This window comes from Cynoglossus semilaevis, chromosome 15 (assembly GCF_000523025.1).
Source record: "Cynoglossus semilaevis isolate Cse_v1.0 chromosome 15, Cse_v1.0, whole genome shotgun sequence".
Taxonomy (NCBI): Eukaryota; Metazoa; Chordata; class Actinopteri; order Pleuronectiformes; family Cynoglossidae; genus Cynoglossus; species Cynoglossus semilaevis.
In genome coordinates this window covers 14,438,298-14,463,503 of record NC_024321.1, presented here as the reverse complement: position 1 = coordinate 14,463,503, position 25,206 = coordinate 14,438,298, and the positions used below count along the sequence as shown (strand labels likewise).

Here is a 25,206-nt window from a genome sequence, read left to right as displayed (position 1 = left end):
GGGAGCCCTGGGTTTGGGATAAATGGCCCAGTGAAGGGCCACTTAATTATAAGGCGGACCAAAGAGAAGGACCATGGGATGTGCAGTGGTGTGGTGCAGGAGGAGAGAACCAGATCAAACACCATCTGTTCTCAGAGGCTGGAAGGCTCAACAGAACTAGTCGAGAAACACATCTGTGGAGGAGACGCGCGGCGCGGGGTCGCAAATGAGTGGGTCACGTAGGCTGGGAGTCCAGATCTGTGTGCAGTTCAGTCAGTGGCACGCTTCGAAAAAAAAAAAAATTGGCTGGAATTCTCTGATGAGGTTTGTGGCAGCCTCGACAGCACGGGAGACGGAGAAACTCAGGCTAGGAAATGGATGTGCCAAATTACACAATGCCGCCCACTGGGAGTGTGCTGCAGGTGTGGGAGTGATGTGGGGGAGAGAACCAGTGGTGAGGATTTTATTTGGACTGCAGTGAGCATGTTGTTACCTATATTTCCTCTCACACTCCCTTTCACTCTCTCTCTCTCTCCCTTCCTGCGTCTCATTCATCTTTTCCACTTCATCTTTTTCTCCCGCGCAGCTTGTTTTTCTCTTGAAATTCAGTCTGAGCGGCTCCACCTCGCTGCCACTCAGACGTGACACCATCATTTTCTCTCCCGCACTTTTGTGAGTTCCACATTCTGGACAAGTCGCTCATTTCCAATCGTTTAGGCTCTAACTTTGTTGAATTGCTGAATTTCTCTGCTGACTAAGAAGCTAATGAACATTACTCACTGGGAATCAGAGTGCAACCAGTCACAAAAGCCTTCCGCTCAGTATAAACAGCCTGTTTTTCTCCAAAGGGAAGTCATACAGTATTTGTCAGATCATCAATATAATATTAATTTGATGTGAAAAACACACTCCTGGAGATTTTTATTTCGTACCCACAGAGCATTAGACAAATTGCAGGCACATTTTCGGGCTTTTCAAAAAAAAAAAAAATCATTTTTGAGGCCGTCATACCGACGACGCGTTCTACGCCGGAAAGTGAAGCGAAGTCAGCGAAACGGCGATGGTGTGTGAGCCCAGATACACGGCCAAGAATCTCTGCTGTCTCAGTGTCCCTGTACAGATGACTAAAGACGCCCTGTTACATATGTTCATGTCCATAGAATGTATTTATAATCACACAAACTGGAATAATCAAAATAAACATCTATTCTTTCTGTAACTTTTCCTTGTGGTTCTCGTGAATCTAGAACGTCACATCCATCACTGCAGGACAAACACTCAGCTCTGCTAACAGTACTCAATGTATTTGTCTTCCTACTGCAGTACTGCAGAGTACCACCGCTGCTGGTATTTCTGACTAGTTCTCCAGTACAAAATGTTGCATTTTCTTCTGTGTTTTTCTTTTTTTATGATTGTTTTAACAAATCCCACGACGAGACTAAAACCAAACAACGAATGTGTCCCGTTTGAACTGCCGTCTGCAAACTCACAGCCAGTCGTAGCATATGCTGCGGTACAACTGACGTCGTCGTCATCCAAAAACTATTATAGGAGGGGGGAGGAAAAAAAAGTGCCAGACTGGTGCTTTGGGGTGAGATATTCTCCAATTACGGTGAACACAGGCAGAGAGGCTCGTTCCTCTTCAAACCCACTGAGCAGTGAGCCTCATCTCTCTGCACGCTGCGGCGATAAAGCCAGAGTCCAGAGGAAAAAGGGTTTGTTTGGTAATAACTGGAAACACAGATTACCGTAATTCATGTAAAAGAAGCCGCGGCTTATATCCAGACTTTACAAACGAGCAAGTGCAAAAACACCTACAGTATAGGTGTATGTGTATCTGCATATAGAAAAGTAGAGCCATATTATTTCTGATAAAGGAGCACTTTCTTTTTGACAAAGGGAGTCTTCAAAGGCATCAATAGCCTAAATTACAAAATAATACCGCCATTGGTTGAAAATGTAATTTCAAGTTCTTTAAAATGCCAAGACTTAAGAAATATGGTTTTCTTCCAACGCCGCAATTAACAAGTTCAAACGATGAGTTTAGTTCACACTTGCCTTACAACAAAAAGGTCACCTATTCACTGGTTCAAACCTCCAACAGCTCCAACAGCATGTGGGTCGCAACCCCACATGGGTACACCTGGAATTCAAATGGGGTCGTCTGAAAATGCTGGAATTCAAATGGGGTCATCTGAAATATTTTTTCTACTAATTATCCTTTTATTAAATTATAATTAAAAACACCACACAATCTTAAACAACGTTGTTCTTTCACTTTCATTAATATATAAATCAAGTTGAATGCAGCATATAAAAATGTCTGAGGGGCAGTTCTTGATTGACGGCTGAATTAAGTGTGTACTGTAGCTAACAGCACCACAACCTGATGACGGACAAATCCTGATAAGCTGAAAATTCTACTGAAATTATGTTTTGATGATTAATGCATTTCGCAGCATGCCATAAACGAGTACCGGAAAAATTTGATGCATTTAATCCAGGACGAACTTGACTCTCCAAGTGAGAACATCACAGCCCGGTTCTGCCCTGGTTCTGTCTCAGGTCTCCACTCACCACCTGCACCAACCAGTAATCTGACAACTTTGTCCTGACCTTTTATTTTTTCTTCCTTTATTTTAAACGTCTGAAACATTAATCACATTGAGCTGCAGGAACCCTGTGTAGAGAACCGTTAAAGCTGCCTCAAGATGCGCAGACTCACTTGTAATCACAACACATTTAGGGCTTTTGTCCTTTGAATGAGCTTTGATGGAAAATAATTTTGAAAATAAATAAACAGTAAAACAAAAAATGCCTCCAAATGCAGCTTAGTGCGCAACAAATCATGGCCGTCTGCCAAGAACAGAATGAACAAAGGTTTAGGGAATGAACCGTCTTGATTTTGTTGTGTACGGATGTTCCGTGAGGAACAGCAGCAGCCTATGGTTCATCCAATACTGGCAGTCCCACCTGCCTCCAGTCTAAAGCTGCCTGTTGACTGCATAATGATCTTCCCTCTGTAAGATGGATGGCCTGGAGACACCGGTGAGGCTGCTGAGCCCAGAGCTTGTGCGGTGAACACTTTCACCGTGTGAGAGAGAAGTAACAACGGCAGGCAACAAGCACAATCACAGCCTCTACAGAATATCCATCCTGTTCCTGTCCAGAAATTCTACTTACAATGAGATGGTAGTTGATGGCTAATTTTTCCGACGTCATGGTCGGGGCCCGTGGGGGGTGGGGGGTGGAGGGTGAGACAGAGTTCTCGCTGCAAGATTAGTTTCATTCCTTCTCTGACTGCTCTCATCATTCTCAGCATTATCTTGCAGATTCAGAGCTTTTCTACAAAGTCCTGCCTTCACCAGCTGAAGGCAGATCCATCCCTAACTCTCCGTTGCATCAGCTGGAGTTAACCATCAGATGGCAGTGCATTAATGCCTTTGTCAGATGAGGGTTACCAGTGGCAGGACTGAGGTTGCGTCAGTGGACCTTTGGTGTCTGAAGTCCCCGGCCTACGCGGCTCGGGTGCAGACTACAGAGGAGGACTCCCCAGGGACTTCCCATGAGAATCCGATCACTTAGATCACATTAAGATGACTTTCAGCACAATTTTGATCCGGGCTGCTAATCCAGACTACCAGGCTTTTTCAAAGATGCTTCAGATGTGACTGTGGCTTCACTATCTGAGCTCACTCCATATAAAAAAGATCACTCTTTTTTAACTGTGATGTGAAAACAGCCTTTGAAGTTAATCCTATATCAGCCCGCAGAGGCAGAAACATTGATTTGTCAGCGATGCCTTCACGTCAGTCCCGTGCAGTGTTTTATTCTTTTTTTTTCCACACTATAAAGGTATCATTAAAAAGAAACTCTACTAGTTACGTGTTGTCAGATATCAAATGTTGAAGTGCCGTATATCTGAGGCCTCAAAAGGGTTTTATACTGAGTAAAGATTATCGTTTCTACACCGATGTAATTTATTTCTCACAGGACTCAAGACAGTGTGTGCTTTAAAAACATCCTAAACTGGACTCTGCATATTGTAGTGTTTCCCAACCGTTGGCCACTGCAAATATAATAATAATAATAATAATAATAATAATAATAATAATAATAATAATAATAATAGTCCATGATAGCTGCCATTGAGTATGTGGTTCCTCTGGGCCCAGAACCTTCTGTGTATCACATTTTACCTATGTATATAGAATCACATATATATTTATATATATATTTCCATATATTTACAAATATATACATTGTAAATTCCATGGCTAACCACCAATGTTTACAAAGTATATGTATTTCGATATGACAATCTCCTACTTTCAATATACTCGCAATTGGGGTTTCGGGGTGTCGGGGTCCCAACAAGCCAAATTAACTTTAATTTCAACATCCTCCATTAGCATGAACTAGCCTTGTTAGCCTTTAAAGCACTTATCATGACAGTATTTACATTCTGCATCACAGTGTGACACGTTACTGGCTGTAAGAAGACACTGAGTTTAAAACAAGTGTTGTGTTAATTAACTGACCTGTAATGAAGGAGTCAGGATACCGTGTGTTTTTGACTACTAACAGGTTGCTTTAAAAAAAAAAAAAATCTATTGATATATGAAATACAACTAAATGTAAATATCTAAAACTCTCATACTAGACGTGACCTTTATGTGAAATACATTTCTTCCTCAGATTTATGAGCTATTTGTATAAAAACGCCACCAACCAGATACGAAAAGTAAAAGCTTTTTTCGAAAAAGAACGTACACTGAAACTCCTGGGTATTAAAAGTTGTCCTACTTTAATACATTCTACTTGAGCTACCAAACCAATCTGAATATGTTTCCCAGCAGTGAAGACACAAAAAATAAAACTCCTGCGTGACAGGCAGCGTATACGTTGGCGCGCCTTCACAATACAAAAGTTTTCCTGCCCAGGGGCAGTTCCAGGCATTTACTAAAACTGTGTTGTGTCACTTTCAATTGTAAATCTACATCTTCTCCAAACGTCTCTCACTTCCTGCTCTTCCTTCAATTTATTGCCAGCACTTGAGTCGGGTATCATTTAAAACACACCAGATACTGTAGAGGAATTGAATTTGGGTAAATTTTGTACAAAGAAGAGCAAGATAGCATCGAGTAATCAGTCAGCAGTGACACCGGGGCTCATTTAAAGCAGAGGAAGACTCGGTCGGCTCACATTCTTTGGGAATGAAATCCTCAGAAAGGAATTCCACTGGTTTCCTGCCAACATACAAAGAATGTGGAGCCAGAGAGCAAAATAGGAAGTAATCACAAATGTGAAGGTTGAGGTTAATGTGACATGAGCTGGAAAAAAAATACAACCTAAAAACCCCCCAACGTGACATTTGTGTGTTTTTAATTATCGAGTTTACAGACTCAGCCGGGTTTTTTTCCCCTCATACTGAATTTTTTTAATATATTCTCTTCTAATTGCCAAGCAGCAGCTCCAGTCATGGAGAATTCAGAGGATGTTAGATTTTGTTAACATCACTAATTATTTGTAAACAGAGCAAAGAAGCAAGAATTCTTGTAATTAATCTTAAAAAGACATCTTTAAATGTGCACTGTCTGTGACTTGGTCCTTAATGCTTGAACGCTGACATTAGCATCTTTTGATTCCACTAAATCCAACACATTTCACCCACACTCTTCACCTGGCACACAAAGGTTATTTTGATGTAACCAAAAGGTCTAAAAAGGTTCAGTTTCACTTGATATTTAGCTCTAGCTTTAGCATGCTAACAATGTTAACACATTTACAAGTGAATATTGAAAAGAAAAAGTTCCATGTTCCTGTGTGCTAATTCATGTTGCATTGCACTTGAAACAGTATTCTCAGGGAATGGCTATTTACATCTGATATCAACACTGACGGACACACTGACAATCCCATTGTGATATACGACCCCCGAAACCGGGTTGAGCCTCGACCTTAATGACATAGCAGAAGACCACACAGCTAACATGATAAGAGTGCTAGGCTAATTGATAGTCCCTCACATGCTAGCTGGCTCTGTTTCTGTAATCAAAGCAAAGTAATGTTAGGCTTCTGCTGTTCAGTATGTGACAGTTTAGGGTCATGGAGGGATCGGCGTGGGTTCCAGAGAAAATTTGGGGACAACATGGCTAACACAGGTTAGCAACTGCTGTGGTGAAACATGGCTAACACAGGTTAGCAACTGTATTAACTGCTGTGGTGAATCATGTTTCCTATTACTTTGTCTCACAAGGAAGTTTGTTGTTAATGTGATTCACTATGTAAGGAGACAAGGTGGGAGTCTGCAGGTCATACCTCTACTCACTCCTTTTCATGTATCTATGTATGTATCAATCAATCAATCAATCAATCATCCACCCAGTAGATATAAGGTAAAAGCCATGATGTAGATCTTGACTTGACAAGAAAAGTCAGGGAGCGGCCGTCATTGTGATCCATCCCCGGAGTCTCATCAATCTCTGCACCGTGCTTCGCGACAATCAACGCGGTGGAGATAATTCAGTCTGAAAGAACGTAATGGACTGAGCACAGTCTCACTTCTTGTGGGTGCAAAACAAATCAAAGTATATAACACTGTAATGGCTGCCGCTACTGATCTTATCCGTGTTTACTGTCCGCTCGCGTCGCAGTATCAGAGAAATGGTTTTTTATGTGATTTATGGCTCACATGAATGCAGCATATCTGCACTTTGAATATGGTTTCAGAGGAGAGACGTTTCTCCTCCGTGGTCAGAGCAGTCTTTCGCGGGTTCTGGCTCTTGAACGGTGGGGGCGCGGGGAGGGGGCTGGACGCTGACCTTTGTTGTGTAACAGCCAGCATTAGTGTGTGTGTGTGTGTCTTCATCGCCTATACCTGTGAGTGCTCGCGTGTGTGACGGAGCAAGCTAATTCGCCGGGAGAGCGAGGTTAGCTCGGACCATTTGGGAGGCTGTCTCTGGGGAGAGACGTCGCCGCGAACTCTCATCAGACAGACGACAGCTACACCGGCTGCTCTGCACGCTGCACACTCATCCCTGCCATGATAGCCTCCCTGCACAGACCATATCTCTGCTTCATTTACTCATTGTCTGATAATAACAAGTGTCTCCTCTCTGCCATACTCAATTACATCTTCATTAGCTGGCTAACTGCTTTAAAACACACCGGCGGTGTGTGTGCGTGCGAGGGTTTCGAAAGTCTGCAGTATAGACGCGGATTTAAAACGGCGCCTCGGTCCACGTAGGTGATGTGGGCTACGAGCTGATATTTATGGGCCTCCACCTCCGCCTCATCATAACTTCAATTCATTTTAATTTATCTGCTAATGGAATCAGTTTGCTCATCATTTACTGTGTTATCTAAACAAGGCAACTGGCAAATGTGCTGGCATTTTCCTTTAGTGCGCTGTCAATCAAACACCAGCCTCACTGTAATTAGCTGGTAAACAATGGCTGAGGTGTTCCCACAAGACACGCTGATATATTACACCCCATCCCGCTGAAGAGAAATCTAATGAAAGACGGGGTATGGGTTTTTTTTTTTGTTTTTTTTATCTCGTCTGTGACTTTTCTTGTACCACGTAACGTCGGTTAAGACGGTAGCAGCGTGTGGCGGCGCAGATACGGATCTCAAACGTCTCAGTTAGAACTCAAACGTACTGTAAACAAAACCACAAAGTGGTAAATTCTAATCAAATGCCTTTCGGTTTTATCTTTACTGCAACAGCACGCTTCCCACATTGTTGTCGCAGTTCCTCACCTCCACTCTTTGAAAACAGGATGTGCCTTTCATTTGAGGGAGTGCCATCACGCCGAAGACAACTTTGTTATTTTCCGGGAACAGCTGTGGCCTCAATCAGTCATCCTCGCCTTTCTCTGAGTGGAACCAACAACACAGGAGGAACAGGTTACTCTATACCACCCCTGTGTATTTTCAGATTGTCTGAACCTATTTTCCCTCTCGCTCTCATACTGTTATGCTTCTTTTCTTTACGGTAATTTTAGATTACAAGCCCTTTTTGTTCTTCACCCTTCTAATCCTGTCTCCCTGAGATTAGCTGCAGCGCAGAGTTCAAAGCCCAGCTGAGCTGTTTTTCTCTTTTAAATAAAAAAATAAAAATAAAAATGTCCCTGTACAGTGAAGGAGCCGCGACTTAAATACCCGGCCTTCCTTCCTTTCGCCGCTGCCACTGACATTATGTCAAAAAGCCAGGTCGGGCGCAGAGGTCTATCCATAATATATCACAGGAGCTGCTGGTATGGAAGGACGACTGTATCAACAAAGTGTCTGGGGATTTTTAAGGAGAAAACAATCAGAATTCCATAAAATGCAGAACCGCCTCTGAGTTTCCTGAAGGCCAAACTTTTCCCTGTACTTTAGAACGCCTCAAAACACAGTGTTACTGAATAATTACTGTACTGTAAGCCAGTGGATTAGGCCGGAGCTGAAAAATCCTTTTTCTAGTCAAATTGAAAGTCCGAATACAAACGCAGTAACTTTAAAGGTACAGACCTTTATTTTTAGTCGATGAAAAATCAGAATGATTCCAGTCAAATTTGTCTGAATCAAAAGTCGAAAGTGTAAGTAAAAAATAACAAACGTACATTTTCAGCAGTACAGGAGTAGCACATACTGGTGCAAAGGCTAGAGTGCCCTCTAGCGGCTGTAAGTGTGAAAACAACAAGCATGTGAAATTATATATTATATAAGTCGCACCAGAGTAAACGTCGCAAATGCGGCCAAAGGATGAAAAAAGTGCGACTTTTAGTCCGAAGTATGTAGTTCTTGAACAATTACAAGAACTACATACTGTATGTATGAGAGAGTGAGAGACAGAGAGACAGAGAGAGAGAGATACGTCCATGTGTAAAGCCATTATATTGGAGAAACATATTGTGGCCCCATAACGTCTCCTTTGAAGAAATATGGCCCCTGGAGGAATCTGGCTTTGGCAGAGAGTATATTGAGTTTTCTTTCTTGCCCAACACTTTGACATGCAGACTGTGGGGGCCTGGGATCGATCGCAACTTTCTGATTAGTGATACACTCTGCTCTATCCCCTGGAGCCACCGCGGCTCCAGCTGGAGGCGGTGTGCTTAAAGATTTGTTGCCTGTTCCTTGAAGTTCCCTCATTTTTTAGCGGTCGCTGCGTTTTGCGTTTTCAGCTGGATTACACGGCCGACGACTGTCGTCAGTAAAAATCACAGGTCACATGTGCAACGGCGCCGTGCAACCACAGCAGCTCTCCTCCTCACCCCTGACCTGCTTCCTTCTACACTGCGTCGCTCTGACAGCAGGGGAGAAGACACAAAGTCCTCGCCGACGTCACAGTAAAACAACAGTACAAGAGAAAAGTCAAGCGAGGTAAACAATGCAGATTCCTTCCTCTAGTTCAAAGCTGGGGTTGGTTTTTTGAGGGGGGTTTTTTCTCTCTGTGTGTGATGGTTGATGTCAGAACTCCAGCAAAAGAGTTACTCATAGCACAAATGAGCATTGTTTCCCTCAGCGGAACCTGTGACACACTTCCCCTTTTCTTGCCCGTCTTCACATGGTCTCCGAGTTAGATGTGCGTTTCCTGATCTGATCTCTATTTGGCAGAAGTGAAACTCAAAGCAAAACCAGAACAGACATACAGGAAGCATAGGTACAAACAGAGAGTGAAGTTACAGCAGCTGCAGCGGCAGAACATCGAGGAGATGCTGAGGGTGTGGGTAGACAAGACAAAATGTGTTGTCAGTACAGTCGCTACTGTTTCCTTTGGAAAACTTTCAATAGTGTCTTTGTGTCGCAGCTCAGCGCCGTCTCTGAAAAATGCCACCAGATTAAATTCACGTCTGTCGGAGACACTTTTCAATAGAGTCAACGGCTGGAAGGAGAGAAACTCCTCTTTTTGAATTATACCTTATTGAGTTTTTTATGTATATATGTTTTTTTATGTAGGGTTATGTATTTATGTAAACAATAAGTAAATCACTGTGACTTCCAGTGGCAGGGGAGTTAAGGACCAAGGCTTGGATTTCTTTTGTTTCTCTTTTGAGTTTTTTTTTTCCCACCCTTGAAGCACACGTCAGGGGACAATGTGCAGATGACTCACTGTTTTTTTTTTTTTATTGTCTGAAAAATACAATAAAACATTTAAGGAAAGAAAACACTGCTGGGAGTCGTGTATAAGATATAACAGTGAATTAGATCAACGAGAGGCTTTATTTTTTATGTGCATTCGTCTGTACAACATTTTATAACAAAACAAAAAAAATATTCACAAAAAAATGTACAACGCCGAGGTCGAAACAAAAAAAAGAAAAGATTTTTGACAGCAGATCTAAACGTGTGGGATTTGAAATGTGTTAACAATGAACGCGCCTGCTGTCGTTTTCAACAACAAATATGAGACACATTTTTAAAATGACAATCTGGAAAGCTTTTAGTTGCATTTTATGAGAGGTGGTTTTTATGTGGCATTAAAACGAATCCTTCACTGTTTTTCCTCTTTCACCCAGATGGATGCAAGTTTTCTGTCTGAGTATTTGTTCCACGTTGTGAATTTGATGCTGCAGGGACATTAGCCTGCCGCCTGGTCACTGCGTTGCCAAGGGTCTGGAGGTCTTACTTGCATTTTGGAATTGAGTTGACTTTTTTTATTTTTTTTATTTCTGATGTTAACCTTTTCCCCCTGAGCTACCAGGGGAGCGTTTGCTCCCTCAGATCTGCTCTGGTGTAGATCTGCCTGTCTGCTCGGCAGTAGCCAGCCATGTCGCCCCCGGCCTGTTTCCCCCTCGTTCTTACTCTCTCCCCCTCTATCTCTCTCTTTCTCGTCACATTTCTGCAATAGAAAAAAAAAGAAAAAACACCAATGCTCAAATGCCAGAAGATGAGAAAAGGCACACAGGCAAATTTAGGACTCAAACATGCACAGAATAATAAGTTTGGGTTTTGTTACAATATTCACTGTTTCAGTTTAATGAGAAGAGAGACGGGGGAGGAGGGGAGAGGAGAGGAGAGGAGAAATGAACTAGATTAGACTGGACTAGAATAGACCCATACCCAGAACCCATCTAGACTATGATAGGACTATATTAAAATAGAATGGACTAGACCAGATTAGACCAGAATAGACACAAGAATATAATAGACTAGATTATAATAGTTTGGCGGGCCGGATTAAAAACCTGAATGGGCCACATCTAGACCCCGGGCCTTAGTTTGCCCATGCCTGGTTTACATAGAAGAAGGGTAAAAAAACAAGATGGCTACCAGCGGGACACTCGCTCTGGATTCTCCGTGGCTACAACTACACACCGTAACCTTCTACCTGGTCAGTTAACATGGAATATGTACATAATATGTAATATGTGTAAATACAAACCAGCAAGTTCCCGGTCCAACATGTCGATAAAACTCTCGAGGTCTCGCGTGTCTCCCAGCTTGGCTGCAGAAACAGAATGAACAGAAAGAAAGGAAAATTGAGAAACGTTTAGAGGGAGACTAATACCAGGGAGTATTACTGTCAAAATATGCAGTGGTATTTTCTTTGGACTAAATGCTGAGAAACAAAACTCTGTGACAGAAGTGAATACTCACCAAACCGCTTTTGAAAGGGATCGAGTTTATCTTAAAGAGGAAGTTTACAGGTACACAGACGTAGACGAAACCACGAATTACAGGTACTCAGAAAGTACTGGAAGAACCACAGATTATTTACCCGCTGAATTACAGGGATTTTCTTTTTTTTTTTAACTCTACACATAAATCGGTGGTCCAAAAGTGGGGGGCGGGTCCCTCTTGTAAGTCTTTGCCAGGGACCGCAGCAGGTCAAATTAATCAATTTTAATGCTTTTTTAAATTGGATTTGTAATTTAGTTTTTTTTTTAGTAAGAATATCTGTTCTTAGGAATGACTGAAGAGTTTTAAAGCAGTGGCTGTTGTTCTTTCTACAAAAGGGGGCGCTGCAGAAAAGGGTTGGGAATATTTAAAAAAAAAAAAGACATTTACAAAATTTCCAGCAGTTCGAAAGGGATTTTTTTAACCTATATATTTACCATGTATTTGTACGCAAATCCCACAGAAAGGAACTTCAAATGTTGATTTAAATTGGTATGAACCCATTAGAATATAAAGACTACTCCTCTGAGTGCCTTTATATCAAATAAAGGCGGTCAGTGCATTAGCATGCACAACAGAACAGCTTCCATTCATTTACATGGACACATGCCTGAGCCACAAGGTAGCAGCACAAATGACCCCTGCATGATACACGGAAAGGAGGGGGACGGGGGGACGGGTGAGGCCGAGACAGAGGAGACACAGCGGCAGGGGGTTTGTTGTGTGGAAACAAAAGCGCTGCCGGCTTTTATGCAGGGAGGTTTTTGTGTTGTTGTGATAGTGATCTGAGCAAAAAAGAAAGAAAAAAAAAAAGATAGTGATCGGCGTAAGAACGAGGGCTATGTGGATGAAGGAGCCTGCAGTACCTTTTGGTGCCAGCGTTACGCCTGCTGTGTGGAGCTCCTCCTCGCTGGTGTTCAAACTGTTTCCCAGAGAAGCTTCACTGCCTGGAGGGAGGCAGAAGTGGGGAGAGAGTCAGAGAGGAGATCATAAACAGGAGACGAGCACTAAGGCCAGCTGATGCAAATGAACGAGAGCAGCGACGTCGAGTCATTTGGCGCTAACGCAGGAGTCCTGCGTTGTGATAAAAACACGTACTGCAGTGAAGTGAAGCCCTTCGCCCTCAGCAGCTCCCGCGTGACAGCTTGTGAAAGCTGAATTTCTCGTGGAAACATTGGGGGGGCCAAAATACTTTCAATAATGACGGCACGTGGGAGCGAAAAAAACACACTTTTGTCTTTCATCTGGTGGCCGCGGACCAACAACACAGCAGCCACCAGTGACAAAGCTCAGACAATTACTAAAGATGGATTTTTCCTGCAACGTGGGTTATTCAAGTACGCTTCCATTGTCATGAGCGAACGTATAAGAAGTGTCCTCGTGTGGCCTCCATTTCATGCAAATCAAAAGCACCAGGACGCACTTGTTTGGACTGATAAAGTAGCTGAACTCAAACCCACGGGGCCTTGGTGTTTCCTCACACAACAAACCACAGTAAATGACTGTACGTTTCCCTTTGGTTTTAAAACTCTTTACTAAAGGAGAACGCCGGGCGTAATCCACAGCGACGCCGTCGCCTCGTCGTTACTCACTGTAATCAGAGTCTTCCACTCCGCTGTCATCGCCCTGCAACGTGCGACACTTGGCTTCCTGCAGCACGTGCTGGTAGGCGTGCGGTTTGCTCTGAGAAGGGGCCTTCAGCTCCTCCACCACATCCTGGAACTCCTGCAGCAGCTCCCCCAGCTCTAGCTCCAAGTCTGTGGAAAAAGTGACAAGAGTTGGAAAGAGGGCACACAACGGCAGTGGAAGAAAAATGTGAAGAACATCCGTAAAATGGCCGAATCTCTTTTTAAATTGTAATTACTTAAGATATTCACAAATATGGTGACTGGGGCCACTATGACCCAGAACTCCACTGTACGTAAAAATGTCAAACCCCCAACCTATTTTCTTAAAACAATGGAGATATTTTTAGAATTTTATTTCCTGCTTAACAAAGCAAAGCTGTGTGAAATAAATAACAGGGCTGTGCTGTGTAGGAAAAAATAAAGCAAAAAAAGTGTCATCATCTTTATCTCCATGACTTCATTACGACTGCACTCGCAGTTTTGTTTTAATGATGACGGATAACTTCAATAAAGACTCTGACTAGTCGCGTTGTACTTACAACAATTACTCACAAAACACCTACAGTAGAGGCGACGCAGCTAGATAAAAAATATATACACACATATACGCAAATACACTGTATATACACCTATATAAGTATATGTGTATACACATATATATACAGACACATATATACATGTGTATACATATATAGACTTATACACATATATGTGTATACACATACAGTATATATATATACACACATATATACATATATAATACACATATATGCATATATATACACACATGTACACATATAAACATATACATATACAGATACATACATATATGTATATACACACACATATGCACATACACGTATATACATATACATACATATAGATAGGTAGATATATATATACATATACACACATATATACTGTACATATACATATATATACACACATACAAAAGCGCATAGAAAACTACTGCCTCCCTCAGCTCCTAACTTCTGTGCTCACTATTTTCACAGGCCTACAATTACCACCCGGGCATCATCATCATCATCATCATCATCATCATCATCTTAATATAAGCCTTTTGGACTCACCTGTGCTGACGTGTGAAGACATGATGGATCAGACGTTGAAGTATCGGCCTCTGCAGCTGCGTGTGTGTTGGTGTGCGCGTCCGTCTTCACTTTTGTTATAAACTTCTCCTCAGTCGCTCTAAGTAAAGTCTCGCACCACCCCATCCTCTCACGGATGAAAAAAAAAAAAACCCCAGAGTTCCACTGTAGTGTCAGTGGAAAAAAGGGTGGGCGCAAAGTTGAAGAGGAAACCATACGACACTCGAGACGCTCAGACAGACACAAGACGTTATGCAACTGCGCTGGTGCGGCATTCTTTCCGCCCTCTCGCTGTCAAATAAAAAGTGAAATTCTATCTGGAGTTTAAAAGTTAATTTTCCACATTTTAGTGGGCTGTTTCCCGTGGGTTTATCACGAGCGACGAAGCTTAGGACGCTGGTAACACAGAGGTTTTAACAGAGGAGCTCAGTCAGGTTTATAGAAGAATAAAACTGTGGCCGTGTTATAGACTGGGTTGCCAGGTCTGACGAGAGAAACAAGCAACTCAGTGAAAGTGCTGAAAACACTAATATATAAATATAGATAATGTATATGTATACACCAGTATAAAGATACTTGTTACAGAAATATCTGCTTAAATATTCTTAGATTTTAATGGGCAATTATAGAGTAAGAAACAAAGAAATACCAGCAGGTGATTTTTAGGTATTATAGAGTAAGAAACAAAGAAATACCTGCTGGTAATTTTTAGGTCATTTTTGATAAAAATTAAAATTAAAAAAAAAAACATCTGACCCTTAGGGCAAAAACAAATAAAGTAGACTTACAAATATGACGTCCCATATCCACGGGGGCAAAGTAAGGAATTCTGAAATGATACCAAAAAGAATCATGTTACAGTAGGTTGTAGGTTATTGTAGGTTACAAGTTTGAAAAGGTCATCATTAACGAAAGGTTGATCCAATAACTGCTGCTTGGCTCAGCGTTTGTAACTTGGACTTGATTTATTAACTGTTATCGCGCTTTAGGGCCATAAATTACACTGAGAAAAACAAGCGCTTCATAAAACCTGTTGAAATGACGGTGATGTCACCGACTGTAGACACACCTGGTTTGTACCTGATAAAATGTATTTATTTATGATTGACTCGATTTGGATGCAGTCAGTTTGAATAAAGTAAAAAAAAAAACAGTATGAAAATATATATTTCAGCTGTATATGTCAGACTACTTGGATCTATCAACAGAGGTCTCATAAAAAAATATTTACAAACATATAAACACACACATACATGACATGCATATATGCATATACACACAGAGACACAAATAAATATATATATGTGTTAATATATGCATGTATTTAAATATAAATATTTTATATATTTATATATATTTACATATATTTTTAGGTTGATTGAGTAATATTTAAACCCCACTTTATCAAATTAATTTATGCTGTATATTCATTTATTACATGTCTGTCAAACATTTATTTGAAAGTCATTTTTCCCCCCAGTTATCAGCACCGGAAATTATAAAGGCCGCACACACAGGTTTTCATATTGTTAACATAGTGTTTGATTTATTAAAACACACACGGGGCTAAAACAAATAATCATCAAGGTAAACAGAAAGGAGGTGGCAGGTGTGGTAATAAAAACAAGGTGTGTAAACACATTTGGTCTTGTCAGATGAATCCCGTTGTCCGGCGTTGTGTGCTGAAGCCCTGTGCTTACTCGACCTTTTATCCTCTGCGTGTTATGAAAAGCGTGTGGGGCTGAGGGAGGTAAACCTGTTGTTCCCCTCTGACTTCTCCTGTGTCAGTCTCACGAGATAAGTGTCGTAGGAGGGGCGTGTCGTGAATTGTGCCTTCAGCGGGGCAGGTTTAGGTTGCCGCCGCTGTCCTCGGAGTTTACTCGCTACTGGGGAAACTTGTGTGACGCGTGAGGGCGATGGGTCATGGAACGGCTGATCAACATGAACTGGGCCGGACGACTTCAGGTCAGTGAGCCAGAACTGGGCTGAATTTAGTTTGAACTTCTGACTACAACTCCCCTAGTGGTACTGGGATAAATATGTTTACACCTTATGTGTATTAAATTGCTATATGTATATATACTTATACTGTATATATCTAAATATACTGTATATGTAGACACATGTACATATACATGTACAAATACAATTTTTAAAATACAGGCAATATGTGTTATATATATTTGTAATATATTCATAATTTTTGAGCCGATGCTTCGTCACATCGATTGCACGTCTATTGTTTTTTCCCTTTTTGTATATTAAGATAAATATGTTTACCTTGTGTATATTGAAATTGCTATATGTATAAATACTTACACTGTTATATATAATGTATATAATGAGTGTAACAGTGTATATATATATATATATTGTATTTGTACTTATATATAGGTACTTATAAATAAATATACATTTATATGTACATATTTATGTACAATATGTACAATACAAATACAATACAGACTCAACACAACAGTATCCTGTTGTGTTTAAAATAGTTTTTTTTGTTCTGATGGTTCTGGTCACACCAATTGCATGCCTATTGTTTGCCTTATTTTGTTTGGAGGTGTAATTGATTGGACATAAGTGAGCAGCATCACATTACCGTGACTATACAGTTGCATGCTTCAAATCACTGGAGCGTGAGGTTTCATCCACCTGGAACCAACCGTTCTTGTACGACTAAAGTTCAACGCTTTAGTGGGAGGGGAAACTCTGAAGCTCAAATAAAAAAAAAAAAAGAAAGAAGAACAAATATGTACTCACTCTTTCTCTCCTCTCTCTCTCTCCCACCAGAATCTGCTGCTTTTGGTCCACCTCAGGCAGATCATATGTGGCCAGGTCCAGTTTTCTCTCCAGGAGGAGCAGGAACCTGGTACTCTAGTTGGGTCACTTAGGAAACACTTTCCGCCTCCGTACCAGCTCCTGACTCAGGACTACTTGCGGGTGGACGGAGACACGGGGAACCTCTACACCACAGAGCTGAGGATGGATTATGAGGACATCTGCCCCAGGGAGACAGCCGTGGAGGAATGCAATATTCTACACTATGCGATCGTTGGACCCACAGAGGAGCTCATACAGTTTCCTGTGATTATGGAGGACATCAACGACAATGCACCTCATTTTGAAAACAGTGAAATACACCTGAGGATTTCTGAGGACGTTCCTGTAGGGACCAGTTTTCCATTGGACGACCAGGCTCAGGACAGGGACGCTGGACGTAACGGCGAGATCAGATACCATTTAATGGATTCTGATGACATTTTCAGTTTAAGGGTTGAAGATGAAGGACAAGTCATTATGCTGGTGGTGGAAGCAGCCCTGGATAGGGAGACTCAGGATCTGTATCAGATGGCTCTGGTGGCGACCGACTGTGGCACAGACCCCAGAAGTGCTACGGCAACTTTGATAGTCACCGTGACAGATGTCAACGACAACTGCCCGAGCTTCCACTCGGACAGCCCTCGTCATGTCACCATCCCTGGGGACTCCTCGAAGGACACGGTGGTGGCTCAGGTCAGAGCCACAGACCCAGACGTAGGCACGAACGCTGCCATCGTGTATTCCCTCAGTCCCAAAGTCTCTGAGAGGGCCAGGAGCCTCTTTAGCCTGGACAGCCTGACCGGGTCCATCAGGCTGTCACAGGACCTCCACAGTGACAACTCTGAGGAGCTGCTGTTAAAGGTGTTAGCTAGCAGCCATCACTGCCCCCCAGCAGACACTCAGGTAACTGTAGCCGTGCTCCCTGAGGCAAAACAAGAGCTGACACTCAAGATGGGGTTCATAGTGGAGCATCAAAACCAGACCTTGGTGATACTGGAGAACCAGCCTCCCACCGGCTTAGCTGTTTTAGAGCTGGAGGGTGACAGCAGCTTTAAAGGCTCATCTCTTGCCATTGAGGGTGAAGTGCCGTTCACTTTGAGCCCACAGAACGGCAAATATCTGCTTTCCACATCAAAGCCTTTAGACTACGAGATGAAAAGGGAACATCACATCACTGTGGTCGTCCACGGGAGATCAGGGGAGGTGTCGACACATATTCCTTCCAGGCATGTGATCAGGGTGTTGGTGGCAGACGTCAATGACAATGCTCCGTGTTTCCTGCAGTCTTTCTACCAGCTGGAGGTAATGGAAAACAACCAGCCGGGAACGTCACTGCTGCAGGTGTCAGCCTCGGACGCAGACAGCGGGCAGAACGGCAGAGTGACCTACAGGCTGGACGGACAAGCGAGGTCCATCTTTTACCTGGACCCTGCCACGGGTCAGCTGTCCGTGTCAACGTCTCTGGACAGGGAGGAGCAGGCTGACCACAAGCTCACGGTGTTTGCACGAGATAGCGGCTCCCCCGCCCTGGAGTCCACGGCCGTTGTGTCTGTCCGTGTTCTGGACCAGAATGACAATGCACCAGTTTTCATAACCCCTCACTTCATCTTTTTCATCCCCGAGGACGTAGCTCCGTCCGCCCGGGTGGGACAGTTTGTGGTGACAGACCCAGATGAGGGGCAGAATGGACACACAGAGTTGCAGGTGGTTAACAGCAATGGACCGTTTGTGGTGGATAATACAGAGGGGACGCTACGGACCACCTCCAACCTGGACCGTGAGACAGACGACCACTATGAGCTCTTCCTGTTGGTCTGGGATCACGGACATCCAGAGGCTTTGACGTCCACCGCCAGAGTTACCATTATTGTGGAGGACATCAACGACAATCAGCCAAAAGTAATCTTCCCCAGCAACAACATGTCGTGCCTGACTGTCTCGCCATCTGCTGCAGCCGGGACCCTGGTGACAAAGATCTACGCCGTGGATGAGGATCTGGGCCTGAATTCGGAGATTACCTACACCATGGCGGCACCAAAGCAGACGGCTGAGACCAGCAGTCCCTTCCACTTAGATTCAAGGTCGGGCAACATCACGTTGGTGGAGCAGGTTCTGGAGAAGCACCTGGGAATGCACCACCTCTTCATTGTGGTCAGAGACGGGGGAAAACCCGTTCCTCTTTTTAGCACAGTCTGGGTAAATCTGCGGGTCAACGACAGCACGGAGCCCTGTCGTTTGGAGAGGGAACCCACCTGGGCGGGGTCACCTGACTTGATTCACACCCCGCTCACTGCCCCCATGTGTGAAATAGAGAGTCCAAAGTCAGCTCAGCTGGTGCTGCTAGCGGGCGTGGGTTTAATGCTGGCGTCAGCGAGTTTGTTTCTGGTGACAGCGCTCTTGTACCTGAAGCAAAGGAGACAAAGTGCACGTCAGAACACGAGGGGGACAACGGAGGAGAATAAGATTCCTCTCAGGCTGAAAGAAAAATATTACAGCAATGACTGAGAAAATAAAGCAAGCCATGTGTATCGTGCTCACTCATTCAGTGTCACAGATAAATGCAGTCTGTAAAATAAAAGTCCTCTGGAAAAAAAAAAAGAAAAAAGAAAGACTGTCACAGGCTTCTGGCATTTTAATGATCAGATTAGTTGAATTATTCTGACACTCACTGTATTCAAACATTTGTCAACAGCAAAGCAGAGGGGATTTTTCCAGGGAAATAAAATTGATCCATTTTCTGATAAAGAGCCCTGTAAGCTACCAGGGAAGCAAATAAAGCGGGAGCTGATAAGTAAGTATTTGATGTTTCCACCAGAAGAGACTTGTTCCCTATGCTTTCTGTCGAAATTTGTTCAACGCCATAATTTGGCCGTGGCGAAGCGTACGGTATCACACACTCCAGCGCAGAGTCTGGTGTTAGGCATCAGTAAATTGACAGTGTTCCCATTCATATTATAAGGGATTATAGAGCCAGATGAAGAGTGAATTATTGGACTGCTCAGGTGACGGGGCCTCTCCCAGAGGCACGGTTAGAATTCAGAATGAATGAGGTGGAGTTTAAACTATTTAGACACACAAATGGGTTGGATGTTCCTCCATTGGGGCCCGGGGGGTGAGGGGAGGGGGTGCTCAGCTCAAAAAGAGAAACCACAGGAGGCAGACAGAGACTGAGGACAGGTGAGAGGCAGCCGAGGGAAGGCACACCGCCATCTCAAGTCACCGCCTCGCACCTGTCACCCGATAGCACCGCTTCTCACTCGCAGCGCTGGAACTCACCCAAAAAGTCTGCAGTACAGCCAGTGGAACGACGGGTTTGTTGTTCTGATAACAGATGTTTGGAGCCAAATCACACGGTGTTCAAAGAATCCTCCACAAAGGCCCGTGGCTTTCAAGCGTTACTGATACCTTTGTATGCAGTGGAACAATTGAGATATCAAACCAGGCTAAGTGATGCGTTAAGTATGAATGAGTCGTTGAGGGGTTGGGGGGGTGGGTTTGGGTGGAAGAGGGGGTAAAAATGTGCTCACAAATCTGTGAACGCACAATTACAGAAAGCAGGCGGATGACTTGTTTTCGCTTTTTGAATTAAAACAATCAAATTTTCCTTCCAACTTCATTTAAACCTAATAATGTGAGCTCTGAGGAGCGCCGGCGACGGAGAGCGGGAGGGAAAAACTAAAGATGGAAACCTGTTAAACACAATGTACTACAAGCTGGTTAACAAAGGTACAGGCTGTCAAGGCTTGTACAACACACAAATGGTGTCTCCTCGTGGGATTTGTCATCTAGAAGCTCTGAAATTAATATTCTTGCCTGGGTTTTAAATTATTACTCAGTCATTCATTCATCATCTATTAACGGGGCAGGGGTAGGTGAGGTCAAACCAGTGGGCATCAGATGACACTGAAGGTGTACACCCTGGTTTACACCTTGGGACTGCCATTCACACATGCACTTAAAACTAAAGTTATTGAGTGTTGCCATAATTAACATGTCCACTCATCTAAACCTGCAGTTTTTATTTGGAGTTTTTTCTTATTATTATTTTTATTGTTAATGGACTATGAGCAGAAACTGGAGTACCAGGAGTAACCACTAGGGAACCTGCAACCTGATTATATCAAACGAATGATGTATTATTATTTATTATAATTTATCAATGTTTGTCTGTGGATCAATTATGTATTTCTGATCATTATTTAACACCAGGGATCAAACCTGTGACATCCCTACTGTAAGGCCTAAGTGATTTTTTTTAAACAATATCACATTTAGATCACATTTAGACACGTCCCCGGGTGACGCTGTCTTTCCTAAAAAGAAAAAGGACAAGAACTGTGGGGAATTATGCTGATGCTTCTGCTGTTGCAGAGAGACAGTGGTAGGAGAAAGTCTGCCATCTACTGGGCGCAGGCAGAGCCAAATCTGGGTCTATTTCTGGTACTTGGCCACAGGGCGGAGATGAATCAGAGGACGGTCTCTCACTCTGCCACACTCAGGTCGCCGAGTTTAGTGATGTTTCCCTGCTGCACGCTGCTCTGCTCCAATTATGGCACATTTCCCTTTAATTTAATTAAATTGAATTTCTCCGAGTACAATGTTTTGACTGTGGGTTTTTGAGGTTACGGTGGCAGACGTGGACGAAGAGACCAGCTGACAGATACCAGGGGAATTACAACCAGGGAGAAATCCGTCTAATTAAAATACCAGTTTTCCCTCCTTTATTAGAGATTCCTGCCCTCTAACTAGCCATGTTAAATTCATTAATGCTAATCTGAGCTAACCAGGCATTCAACGTCTGGGAATGACACTTGAAGCTTGCTAAAGGAGCAGCTCAGGTCCAAATGGACTCATTGAGGAGATAATAGATAAAGTACATGTCGGTTTTACCCAGTGGAATGTCAGACTATTTCTGCTCATCTCTGACTGGAGTCAATTTGACCAAATCAGACCAGTTTCCTCAGACTGGAGCACACTGCCAGGCTGACTACGAAGCTTGAAAGGTCAAATATGTAGGCACTGGTGACCCCTAATGGTGAGTCAGCCTATTGATGTATTAAAAACCAGCCCACCCCTGTGAGTCAGGAATAATATTGCAAAGCTCTTTCCTTTTTAAAATCCAAACACATACCCAGCTGCTTTCCACACAGCACTTCTGTTTACAGAGTACTGTCAGTAGGCCGGGGGAAATAGTACTTTAATTGGACCAAATTTTCTGTGATATCTTAACGCCACTCAGTTGAGTTTTTTTTTTTTTTTTTTGCTTTACTGGTGATTGTTGTAAGCTAAAAAATATCATTACAAGTGCAATGCAACATACAGGACACCAGTAATCTTTAAGCCATTTTTCTTTAATAATTAAAAATAATAAAATAAAATAAAAGCAGAATTGAAAACACTAGCAACATATTACGGAATGTTGATTAAGCTATATGAATCGTGATAAGTTACAATTAACAACATCAATTGAGATAATTCCATACATAGCTACACTGTGGTTGATTACAGTAAAATTTTACATCTAGAGATGTCCGATAATATCGGCCGATATTGGCATAATTGTCGTTATCCGTTTTCCTCTAATAATGAAAACCCAATAAGGCAGTGCCTGGGTTTTGTCAAATGACATGTACCCTACAAAGTGAAAGTCACTAGATGGCAGCATTGCAGATCATTTTATTAATCTTTTTAAATAATCAGGGGGTTGTATGCAGAATGCTGGTCCCAGCAACTCATACAGTGGTTTGTACAGATAACTAAATACATAAATATTACCAGACCTATATCGGTATCGGTCGATATCGGAATTGGATATTGAGTGTTTGGACAATATCAGCACACTGAATATCAAATATCACAGCAAAAAGTTAATACCGAACATCCCTAATTACATCGTTGACAGCCATGATAATTGTACATATAGAAGTTCCACCCCGCGATGTATAATTCAGGTTTTATTTATTTTATTATTCATCTGACTGTAAACCAGATTAAAAAGCATAATTCGGTGATGACCAGCTCACAGAGGAGACCTTCTACTCTCTCACTCTCTATGTCTCTCAATCCCTCTCTCTCTCTCTCTCCCTCCTTGTCCTTCATTTGAATAAGTTGCTCTCTTCGTGCATACATGCGTCAACAATGAACCAAGTCCATTTCCACGGGCCTATAGGAACCTTGAGCTGCGTCCTCATTATTCTGCTCCACGCAGTTCATTGAAAAGCGACATTGTTTCTTTAAGATTGCACTTGCTCTCATCCGCGCCTCTGTTCATTGTTGGAGGGGAGGGGGGGGGGGTATGCAGATAGAGAGTTTGTGATTGATATACGGGGGCCGCAGACAAGTTGTGCATCAAATCAGCGGAGCAGCCGCAGAGCAGGAGGCAGTGAGAGTCAACAAGTCCGCCAGGCATCCTTCCAAACATGGGTAAGAAGCTAAGCTTTAACCGACACTGACTTTATCAACTCATCAAATCTGAATTACAGCCTCATACAGAGGGAGAAATTATTCATTCAGCGGGGGTTTTTGTTGTGTTTTGTCAGTCTGAGGGTCGGCTACTCACCGGCTGATGCTCCACTGATATTATGACATTTATTTCATGCATGAGATGACAGGGTTACTTTCCGAGGAAGCCTTGTCGCTTCTGCTTTCGGGCGCAATCTTTCTCCATTTTTCACGAAGGGAGCCCCGGCCTCTGGCTCCGCATTTTTCCAGGCCTGTATTTTCAGTCGAGCCGCAGCAGACAGTGAGACAGAAACACAGACGCGGTGAGATGATGTCATTAATGAGGTAATTAGTACAAGGTGTGTGTGTGTGTATAAATGAACGTTCCTAATGAGTGTAGGTAAGATCTGTGAAGCTCGGCTCCTTTTGTCTAATTTGCATGTGTATGAGTGTGTGTGTAATAATTAGCCCTGCGTTAATTGAACAATGGTGCATTAAAGTGCCTGTTATTAACTACACTCTGTGTTTAAGTCGTCTTCTCTGGATGAGAGTTACATGCAGTTTCCCTGTGTCTGTCCCTGTCACTTACAGACAGCCAACACAGTCATGGAGACGAGTTCAATTAAAGAGCCATCCATTTGTGTGTGTGTCCCCCTCTCCCCCCCCAACCTCCTGCCATCTGTGTTTACTGTAATGGTACCAACCACAGTCTGCCGGCTCGGTGTGTGTGTGTGTGTGTGTGTGTGTTGGCTTGTAATGGCACTCACACATGTTGCATTGTTTGTTCACAGATTAGATTGTTTTCTCGCTCTTCCTGTACAGACAGCTCCCCACTATCACTCCTTGTGGTGTGTGTGTGTGTGTGTCAGGCGTAGAGGTACCTCTGGCCTTTGTTTGCTTGACATTGGTGGCCCTTGTACCCCCATGGTGGCGCTGGACAAAGACTGTTGTCTCCGCAGTCACAAAAGCAGCCTCTCTCTATCTCTCTCTAACTTTGTCTCCCCTCGCCGTCCTCCCCCTTTTCTCACACGCTCACGCCGCCTGGTGAATGGAGTCAGGGTGAGAGCCAGGGTCAGAGCAGACACATCTCAGTGCCTTTGGCCTTTGGCGTCCATTCAGTCGGCACATGATCATTGGGGAGAATGGGGAGAAAAAAACTTTCAAGCAAATTGAAGCCCTCACAGCTGCTGCAGGGAGAACCACGCTGATGAAGTGAAGTGTGGAGTCAATCTGAGTTTCTCTTTAAACCGTTGGTTAAAATCTGCAAAAGCAAAGAAAGCCCCGACGTTCTTTTAACTTCATTTAAGAACGTACGTACAGTCCGTTTTACTTTGATATGCTCATTAACACACAGAGATAATAATCTCTGAAATGTTCTGCCATCATCTCGGTTTAGTGAAATATTTTGCGCTCTGCACGGCATTTAAGTACAGCAGGTTCTGGTTCCCAAAAATAACTTCATCCTTATTGTACCTTTACTTCCAACGAAATAGTGCAGTAGTCTGGAGGTGAAAGTAAAATCGGATATATGATATATAGATATATGTATGTGTATACATGTATATATATATATTTGAAAATATATGGGTATGAATATATATATATATATACAT

General features: G+C 42.9%; 3 protein-coding genes and 1 long non-coding RNA gene across 5 annotated transcripts in view; 2 read left to right on the top strand and 2 right to left on the bottom strand.

Moving 5' to 3' along the window:
- Positions 1-10,152: 10,152 nt before the first annotated feature.
- Positions 10,153-14,465, bottom strand: LOC103391155 (regulator of cell cycle RGCC). The gene is made up of 5 exons (XM_008327317.3): positions 14,306-14,465; positions 13,179-13,343; positions 12,453-12,533; positions 11,351-11,413; positions 10,153-10,807 (listed from the first exon to the last, which is right to left on the bottom strand). The coding sequence occupies exons 1-5, from the start codon at positions 14,325-14,327 to the stop codon at positions 10,800-10,802; spliced, it is 339 nt and encodes a 112-aa protein (XP_008325539.1). The 5' UTR covers positions 14,328-14,465; the 3' UTR covers positions 10,153-10,799.
- Positions 14,466-15,714: 1,249 nt separating this feature from the next.
- pcdh20l (protocadherin 20-like) lies at positions 15,715-22,796 on the top strand. The gene is given in 3 exon segments (XM_008327313.3): positions 15,715-16,260; positions 16,262-16,288; positions 17,123-22,796. Coding segments are annotated over 3 exon segments (2,583 nt in total). The 5' UTR covers positions 15,715-16,239; the 3' UTR covers positions 19,658-22,796.
- LOC112488237 (uncharacterized) lies at positions 19,422-25,127 on the bottom strand. The gene is made up of 3 exons (XR_003052088.1): positions 24,475-25,127; positions 23,712-23,865; positions 19,422-19,555 (listed from the first exon to the last, which is right to left on the bottom strand). It is a non-coding gene; the product is annotated as an uncharacterized LOC112488237 (long non-coding RNA).
- The window catches only part of plp1a (proteolipid protein 1a), a 14,574-nt gene continuing 12,244 nt past the window's right edge, over positions 22,877-25,206 (top strand). Inside the window, exon 1 of one of the 2 annotated variants that reach the window (XM_008327315.3) lies at positions 22,877-23,575. In XM_008327315.3, coding sequence (XP_008325537.1) covers positions 23,572-23,575 — 4 coding nt within the window. In that variant the 5' untranslated portion in view covers positions 22,877-23,571. The remainder of the gene's footprint in view (positions 23,576-25,206) is intronic. The other variant, XM_025063412.1, reaches the window with a different exon arrangement.